Consider the following 10,000-nt stretch of genomic DNA (forward strand, 5'->3'; position numbering starts at 1 on the left):
GGTCACATCCTGTAACCAGGGGTCACATCCTGTAACCATGGGTCACATCCAGTAACCATGGGTCACATCCTGTAACCAGGGGTCGCATCCTGTGTGGATCCCAAATAGCACATTATTCATTATATAGCATCATCACTATACATTATACATTTATAGTGCACAACTTTAGACCAGAGCCCTATTCCCTATGTAGTACACTACTTTAGACCAGAGTCCTATTCCCTATATAGTGCACTACTTTAGACCAGAGTCCTATTCCCTATATAGTGCACTACTTTAGACCAGAGCCCTATTCCCTATATAGTGCACTACTTTAGACCAGAGTCCTATTCCCTATATAGTGCACTACTTTAGACCAGAGCCCTATTCCCTATATAGTGCACTACTTTAGAGCAGAGCCCTATTCCCTATATAGTGCACTACTTTAGACCAGAGCCCTATTCCCTATATAGTGCACTACTTTAGACCAGAGCCCTATTCCCTATATAGTGCACTACTTTAGACCAGAGCCTTATTCCCTACATAGTGCACTACTTTATACCAGAGCCCTATTCCCTTTATAGTGCACTACTTTAGACCAGAGTCCTATTCCCTATATAGTGCACTACTTTAGACCAGAGCCCTATTCCCTATATAGTGCACTACTTTAGACCAGAGCCCTATTCCCTATATAGTGCACTACTTTAGATCAGAGCCCTATTCCCTTTATAGTGCACTACTTTAGACCAGAGCCCTATTCCCTTTATAGTGCACTACTTTAGACCAGGGCCCTATTCCCTATATAGTGCGCTACTTTAGACCAGAGCCCTATTCCCTATATAGTGCACTACTTTAGACCAGGGCCCTATTCCCTATATAGTGCACTACTTTAGACCAGAGCCCTATTCCCTATATAGTGCACTACTTTAGACCAGGGCCCTATTCCCTATATAGTGCACTACTTTAGACCAGAGCCCTATTCCCTATATAGTGCACTACTTTAGACCAGGGCCCTATTCCCTATATAGTGCGCTACTTTAGACCAGAGCCCTATTCCCTATATAGTGCACTACTTTAGACCAGGGCCCTATTCCCTATATAGTGCACTACTTTAGACCAGAGCCCTATTCCCTATATAGTGCACTACTTTAGACCAGGGCCCTATTCCCTATATAGTGCGCTACTTTAGACCAGAGCCCTATTCCCTATATAGTGCACTACTTTAGACCAGGGCCCTATTCCCTATATAGTGCACTACTTTAGACCAGAGTCCTATTCCCTATATAGTGCACTACTTTAGACCAGGGCCCTATTCCCTATATAGTGCACTACTTTAGACCAGAGCCCTATTCCCTATATAGTACACTACTTTAGACCAGAGCCCTATTCCCTATATAGTGCACTACTTTAGACCAGAGTCCTATTCCCTATATAGTGCACTACTTTAGACCAGGGCCCTATTCCCTATATAGTGCACTACTTTAGACCAGAGCCCTATTCCCTATATAGTACACTACTTTAGACCTGAGTCCTATTCCCTATATAGTGCACTACTTTAGACCAGAGCCCTATTCCCTATATAGTGCACTACTTTAGACCAGAGCCCTATTCCCTATATAGTGCACTACTTTAGACCAGGGCCCTATTCCCTATATAGTGCACTACTTTAGACCAGAGCCCTATTCCCTATATAGTGGACTACTTTAGACCAGAGCCCTATTCCCTATATAGTGCACTACTTTAGACCAGGGCCCTATTCCCTATATAGTGCACTACTTTAGACCAGAGCCCTATTCCCTATATAGTGGACTACTTTAGACCAGAGCCCTATTCCCTATATAGTGCACTACTTTAGACCAGAGCCCTATTCCCTATATAGTGCACTACTTTAGACCAGAGTCCTATTCCCTATATAGTGCACTACTTTAGACCAGAGCCCTATTCCCTATATAGTGCACTACTTTAGACCAGGGCCCTATTCCCTATATAGTGCACTACTTTAGACCAGGGCCCTATTCCCTATATAGTGCACTACTTTAGACCAGGGCTCTATTCCCTATATAGTGCACTACTTTAGACCAGAGGCCTATTCCCTATATAGTGCACTACTTTAGACCAGGGCCCTATTCCCTATATAGTGCACTACTTTAGACCAGAGGCCTATTCCCTATATAGTGCACTACTTTAGACCAGGGCCCTATTCCCTATATAGTGCACTACTTTAGACCAGGGCCCTATTCCCTATATAGTGCACTACTTTAGACCAGGGCCCTATTCCCTATATAGTGCACTACTTTAGACCAGAGGGCTATTCCCTATATAGTGCACTACTTTAGACCAGGGCCCTTAGGACACAGCCAGGATATGACCCCTAGTTCCTAGTTCAGGTTGTTAACTGTTCTTCCTCATGGGAACAACATGCTAATGAACAGGAAGTGGGCTTTTGCGTGTCTGACAGGGGTATTTCTGTAACCTTTATTTAGCAGGAAGTGGGCTTTTGCGTGTCTTACAGGGGTATTTCTGTAACCTTTATTTAGCAGGAAGTGGGCTTTTGAATGTCTTACAGGGGTATTTCTGTAACCTTTATTTAGCAGGAAGTGGGCTTTTGCATGTCTTACAGGGGTATTTCTGTAACCTTTATTTAGCAGGAAGTGGGCTTTTGCGTGTCTTACAGGGGTATTTCTGTAACCTTTATTTAGCAGGAAGTGGGCTTTTGCGTGTCTTACAGGGGTATTTCTGTAACCTTTATTTAGCAGGAGGTGGGCTTTGAATGTCTTACAGGGGTATTTCTGTAACCTTTATTTAGCAGGAAGTTATGCTGTGTTTACATTTTGCTTGGTATGCCTACAATTCATTCCATGCATTAGCTATTGTTACTAAACTGAGCTCAAAGAGGACGTGCAACATTACTGGATTCCACAGGAGGGCGCCATCTCCCATGTTATTGTACATGTTGTACCTATATCACTCAGCCATCTCCCATGTTATTGTACCTATATCACTCAGCCATCTCCCATGTTATTGTACATGTTGTACCTATATCACTCAGCCATCTCCCATGTTATTGTACATGTTGTACACTATATCACTCAGCCATCTCCCATGTTATTGTACATGTTGTACCTATATCACTCAGCCATCTCCCATGTTATTGTACATGTTGTACCTATATCACTCAGCCATCTCCCATGTTATTGTACATGTTGTACCTATATCACTCAGCCATCTCCCATGTTATTGTACATGTTGTACCTATATCACCCAGCCATCTCCCATGTTATTGTACATGTTGTACCTATATCACTCAGCCATCTCCCATGTTATTGTACCTATATCACTCAGCCACCTCCCATGTTATTGTACATGTTGTACCTATATCACTCAGCCATCTCCCATGTTATTGTACATGTTGTACCTATATCACTCAGCCATCTCCCATGTTATTGTACATGTTGTACCTATATCACTCAGCCATCTCCCATGTTATTGTACATGTTGTACCTATATCACCCAGCCATCTCCCGTGTTATTGTACATATTGTACCTATATCACTCAGCCATCTCCCGTGTTATTGTACATATTGTACCTATATCACTCAGCCATCTCCCATGTTATTGTACATGTTGTACCTATATCACACAGCCATCTCCCATGTTATTGTACATATTGTACCTATATCACCCAGCCATCTCCCGTGTTATTGTACATGTTGTACCTATATCACTCAGCCATCTCCCATGTTATTGTACATGTTGTACCTACAGTGGGGAGAACAAGTATTTGATACACTGCCGATTTTGCAGGTTTTCCTACTTACAAAGCATGTAGAGGTCTGTAATTTCTATCATAGGTACACTTCAACTGTGAGAGACGGAATCTAAAACAAAAATCCAGAAAATCACATTGTATGATTTTTAAGTAATTAATTTCCATTTTATTGCATGACATAAGTATTTGATCATCTACCAACCAGTAAGAATTCCGGCTCTCACAGACCTGTTAGTTTTTCTTTAAGAAGCCCTCCTGTTCTCCACTCATTACCTGTATTAACTGCACTTGTTTGAACTCGTTACCTGTTTAAAAGACACCTGTCCACACACTCAATCAAGCAGACTCCAACCTCTCCACAATGGCCAAGACCAGAGAGCTGTGTAAGGACATCAGGGTTAAATTGTAGACCTCTACAAGGCTGGGATGGGCTACAGGACAATAGGCAAGCAGCTTGGTGAGAAGGCAACAACTGTTGGTGCAATTATTAGAAAATGGAAGAAGTTCAAGATGACGGTCAATCACCCTCGGTCTGGGGCTCCATGCAAGATCTCACCTCGTGGGGCATCAATGATCATGAGGAAGGTGAGGGATCAGCCCAGAACTACACGGCAGGACCTGGTCAATGACCTGAAGAGAGCTGGGACCACAGTCTCAAAGAAAACCATTAGTAACACACTACGCCGTCATGGATTAAAATCCTGCAGCGCACACAAGGTCCCCCTGCTCAAGCCAGCGCAAGTCCAGGCCCGTCTGAAGTTTGCCAATGACCATCTGGATGATCCAGAGGAGGAATGGGAGATGGTCATGTGGTCTGATGAGACAAAAATAGAGCTTTTTGGTCTAAACTCCACTCGCCGTGTTTGGAGGAAGAAGAAGGATGAGTACAACCCCAAGAACACCATCCCAGCCGTGAAGCATGGAGGTGGAAACATCATTCTTTGGGGATGCTTTTATGCAAAGGGGACAGGACGACTGCACCGTATTGAGGGGAGGATGGATGGGGCCATGTATCGCGAGATCTTGGCCAACAACCTCCTTCCCTCAGTAAGAGCATTGAAGATGGGTCGTGGCTGGGTCTTCCAGCATGACAACAACCCGAAACACACAGCCAGGGCAACTAAGGAGTGGCTCCGTAAGAAGCATCTCAAGGTCCTGGAGTGGCCTAGCCAGTCTCCAGACCTGAACTCAATAGAAAATCTTTGGAGGGAGCTGAAAGTCCGTATTGCCCAGCGACAGCCCCGAAACCTGAAGGATCTGGAGAACGTCTGTATGGAGGTGTGGGCCTTAACCCCTGCTGCAGTGTGTGCAAACCTGGTCAGGAACTACAGGAAACGTATGATCTCTGTAATTGCAAACAAAGGTTTCTGTACCAAATATTAAGTTCTGCTTTTCTGATGTATCAAATACTTATGTCATGCAATAATATGCAAATTAATTACTTAAAAATCATACAATGTGATTTTCTGGATTTTTGTTTTAGATTCCGTCTCTCACAGTTGAAGTGTACCTATGATAAAAATTACAGACCTCTACATGCTTTGTAAGTAGGAAAACCTGCAAAATCAGCAGTGTATCAAATACTTGTTCTCCCCACTGTATATCACTCAGCCATCTCCCATGTTATTGTACATGTTGTACCTATATCACTCAGCCATCTCCCATATTATTGTACATGTTGTACCTATATCACTCAGCCATCTCCAACAGAACTATGTTTCACATCCACAAGAGGGCACGCATTTCACAATATCACAATATTACAATATCACAACGTCACAATATCACAATATCTAAATATCACAATATCACAACGTCACAATATCACAATATCTCAATATCACAATATCACAACGTCACAATATCACAATATCTCAATATCACAACGTCACAATATCACAATATTACAATATCACAACATCACAATATCACAATATCACAATATAATGATCTAGTGTCAATCCAAGATTGAACCCAGGTCTCACTGCTCTCTCTCTCTGTGGCTGGCGGGTCCTATGAGGTCATGCAACCTCAGGGCCTGCAGACGGTGACATTAGAACTCCTAAATGAGCTCTGCTGTTAATCACCTGGAAATGAGACCAGTGGAGACTCATTGTAAGCAGGCAGGACACCTGAGGTGACTGACAGCAGGAAGAAAGAATGAGGAAGTGTTGTGATGTCTATACGGTTTGCTGTGAACTGCTCTTTCATTACATTTACATTTACATTTAAGTCATTTAGCAGACGCTCTTATCCAGAGCGACTTACAATTCATATAGCAATCAAAGCTCTCCACTTCCCCCTCTCCTCTCTCCTACACCCTCTCCTCCTCTCCTCTCCTCTCCTCCTCCCCTCTCCTCTCTTCTACACCCTCTCCTCCTCCCCTCCCCTCTCCTCTACACCCTCTCCTCTCTCCTCTCCTCTCCTCTCCTCTCCTCTCCTCTCCTCTCCTCTCCTCTCCTCTCCCCTCCTCTACTCTCCTCTCCTCTCTTCTCCTCTCCTGTCCTCTACACCCTCTCCTCTACACCCTCCTCTCCTCTATACCCTCCTCTCCTTTACACCCTCCTCTCCTCTCTCCTCTCCTCTCCTCTCCTCTCCCCTGCTCTCCTCTCCTCTCCTCCTCTCCTCTACACCCTCCTCTCCTCTACACCCTCCTCTCCTCTCCTCTCCTCTCCTCTCCTCTCCTCTCCTCTCCTCTCCTCTCCTCTCCTCTCCTCTCCTCTCCTCTTCTCTCAGGTCCTCTACCGTCTAAAGGAGAAGGTTGAGTATTCTGACAGGCAGATCAAAGAGCAGCCCGTGTTCCCCAGCCGCGACCTTCACCTGACCCCTGTCACCGTCCCACCCCCGGTCCCGTTGCACGCAGTCGGAGCCCAGACCCAGCCCCAGGTAGGTTGGAGCAAGATTAACTACAATTCCCATCATGCAACATATATTTGAAGCCCCAATTTGTAGCATGATGTACTACAGTACCATAATGTTATGTGTAATACACCTGGATTCATAAAGTATCTCAGAGTACGAGTGCTGATCTCGGATCAGGTCCTGCCTGACTATATCATCTTATTCAATATGACCTAAAAGACCAAACTGATCCAAGATCAGCACTCTTACAGGGCAGCAGGTAGTCTAGCAGTTAGAGCTGGTTAACCAAAAAGTCGCTGGTTAGAATTCCCGAACTGACAAGGTGAGAAATCTGCTGATGTGCCATTGAGCAAGGCACTTCAGGAGTGCTGCACTGAGCCTGTAAAACAACACATTTCACTGCACCTATCCGGTGTATGTGACAATAAAACATATTTCTTTCTACTCTGAGATGCTTTGTGAATACAGGCCCTGGTTTTATCTTTAGTAAAGATGTGTCTGAAATCTAACCTAATGCTGTCTTGTTATCGATCCCCAGGTCCCCTTCTCTAGCAGCATGGTCCAAGCAGAACCAGCACCGTCTCCTATACCCAGATCCATACCTCCACCCAGAGCCTGCCGTCCTCCACCCACCACCCCTGTCCCCATCCCTGTCTCCAGCTGTGGTCCTCCACCCACCACCCCTGTCCCCATCCCTGTCTCTAGCTGTGGTCCTCCACCCACCACCCCTGTCCCCATCCCTGTCTCTAGCTGTGGTCCTCCACCCACCACCCCTGTCCCCATCCCTGTCTCCAGCTGTGGTCCTCCGCAGCTCTCCCCAGCCCACCAGAAACCCTGCCTGTCAGCCAGCCCCTCTCCCTTCAGGATGAAGCCTGCGGCGTGTCTCCAGGAGAGGTGAGTGGATACTGGTTGGTGATATTAAATATGGACACTCAATGTTCATCTGTGTTGGACCAAACCCCATGAACACTCTGTATAAAAGGACAATAGTGGTTCTTGTCTCCTCATGAAAAGAAGCATGAGTGGTGGGGCTTCAGTTGTCCACTATCATCTCACAATGCTTCTGTTGTCTCAGAGCTGGAGGGTCTCTCTCCATGGCTGTAGTCTATAGGCTGATTGTCCCAGAGCTGGAGGTCTCTCTCCATGGCTGTAGTCTATAGCCTGATTGTCTCAGAGCTGGAGGGTCTCTCTCCATGGCTGGGCTGTAGTCTATAGCCTGATTATCCCAGAGCTGGAGGGTCTCTCTCCATGGCTGTAGTCTATAGCCTGATTGTCCCAGAGCTGGAGGTCTCTCTCCATGGCTGTAGTCTATAGCCTGATTGTCCCAGAGCTGGAGGGTCTCTCTCCATGGCTGTAGTCTATAGCCTGATTGTCCCAGAGCTGGAGGTCTCTCTCCATGGCTGTAGTCTATAGCCTGATTGTCCCAGAGCTGGAGGTCTCTCTCCATGGCTGTAGTCTATAGCCTGATTGTCCCAGAGCTGGAGGGTCTCTCTCCATGGCTGTAGTCTATAGCCTGATTGTCTCAGAGCTGGAGGTCTCTCTCCATGGCTGTAGTCTATAGCCTGATTGTCCCAGAGCTGGAGGGTCTCTCTCCATGGCTGTAGTCTATAGCCTGATTGTCCCAGAGCTGGAGGGTCTCTCTCCATGGCTGTAGTCTATAGCCTGATTGTCTCAGAGCTGGAAGGTCTCTCTCCATGGCTGTAGTCTATAGCCTGATTGTCCCAGAGCTGGAGATCTCTCTCCATGGCTGTAGTCTATAGCCTGATTGTCCCAGAGCTGGAGGGTCTCTCTCCATGGCTGTAGTCTATAGCCTGATTGTCTCAGAGCTGGAGGGTCTCTCTCCATAGCTGTAGTCTATAGCCTGATTGTCCCAGAGCTGGAGGGTCTCTCTCCATGGCTGTAGTCTATAGCCTGATTGTCCCAGAGCTGGAGGGTCTCTCTCCATGGCTGTAGTATATAGCCTGATTGTCCCAGAGCTGGAGGTCTCTCTCCATAGCTGTAGTCTAAAGCCTGATTGTCTCAGAGCTGGAGGGTCTCTCTCCATGGCTGTAGTCTATAGCCTGATTGTCTCAGAGCTGGAAGGTCTCTCTCCATGGCTGTAGTCTATAGCCTGATTGTCCCAGAGCTGGAGGGTCTCTCTCCATGGCTGTAGTCTATAGCCTGATTGTCTCAGAGCTGGAGGGTCTCTCTCCATAGCTGTAGTCTATAGCCTGATTGTCCCAGAGCTGGAGGGTCTCTCTCCATGGCTGGGCTGTAGTCTATAGCCTGATTGTCCCAGAGCTGGAAGGTCTCTCTCCATGGCTGTAGTCTATAGCCTGATTGTCCCAGAGCTGGAGGGTCTCTCTCCATGGCTGGGCTGTAGTCTATAGCCTGATTGTCCCAGAGCTGGAGGGTCTCTCTCCATGGCTGGGCTGTAGTCTATAGCCTGATTGTCCCAGAGCTGGAGGGTCTCTCTCCATGGCTGGGCTGTAGTCTATAGCTTGATTGTCCCAGAGCTGGAAGGTCTCTCTCCATGGCTGTAGTCTATAGCCTGATTGTCCCAGAGCTGGAGGGTCTCTCTCTATGGCTGTAGTCTATAGCCTGATTGTCTCAGAGCTGGAGGGTCTCTCTCCATGGCTGTAGTCTATAGCCTGATTGTCTCAGAGCTGGAGGGTCTCTCTCCATAGCTGTAGTCTATAGCCTGATTGTCTCAGAGCTGGAGGGTCTCTCTCCATTGGCTGTAGTCTATAGCCTGATTGTCTCAGAGCTGGAGGGACTCTCTCCATAGCTGTAGTCTATAGCCTGATTGTCTCAGAGCTGGAGGGTCTCTCTCCATGGCTGTAGTCTATAGCCTGATTGTCTCAGAGCTGGAGGGTCTCTCTCCATGGCTGTAGTCTATAGCCTGATTGTCTCAGAGCTGGAGGGTCTCTCTCCATGGCTGTAGTCTATAGCCTGATTGTCCCAGAGCTGGAGGGTCTCTCTCCATAGCTGTAGTCTATAGCCTGATTGTCTCAGAGCTGGAGGGACTCTCTCCATGGCTGTAGTCTACAGCCTGATTGTCTCAGAGCTGGAGGGTCTCTCTCTATGGCTGTAGTCTATAGCCTGATTGTCCCAGAGCTGGAGGGTCTCTCTCCATGGCTGTAGTCTATAGCCTGATTGTCCCAGAGCTGGAGGGTCTCTCTCCATGGCTGTAGTCTATAGCCTGATTGTCCCAGAGCTGGAGGGTCTGTCTCCATGGCTGTAGTATATAGCCTGATTGTCTCAGAGCTGGAGGGTCTCTCTCCATAGCTGTAGTCTATAGCCTGATTGTCCCAGAGCTGGAGGGTCTCTCTCCATGGCTGTAGTCTATAGCCTGATTGTCCCAGAGCTGGAGGTCTCTCTCTATGGCTGTAGTCTATAGCCTGATTGTCC

At 46.9% G+C, this 10,000-nt stretch overlaps 1 protein-coding gene across 1 annotated transcript in view; it reads left to right on the forward strand.

Annotated features, from left to right (window-relative positions):
• Positions 1-10,000, forward strand: part of LOC139533604 (receptor-type tyrosine-protein phosphatase R-like) — a 173,444-nt gene that overhangs the window by 112,210 nt on the left and 51,234 nt on the right. The window contains exons 7-8 of the mRNA XM_071331759.1: positions 6,485-6,577; positions 6,879-6,880. Coding sequence (XP_071187860.1) covers positions 6,485-6,577; positions 6,879-6,880 — 95 coding nt within the window. The remainder of the gene's footprint in view (positions 1-6,484; positions 6,578-6,878; positions 6,881-10,000) is intronic.

This window comes from Salvelinus alpinus, chromosome 11, assembly GCF_045679555.1.
Source record: "Salvelinus alpinus chromosome 11, SLU_Salpinus.1, whole genome shotgun sequence".
Taxonomy (NCBI): domain Eukaryota; kingdom Metazoa; phylum Chordata; class Actinopteri; order Salmoniformes; family Salmonidae; genus Salvelinus; species Salvelinus alpinus.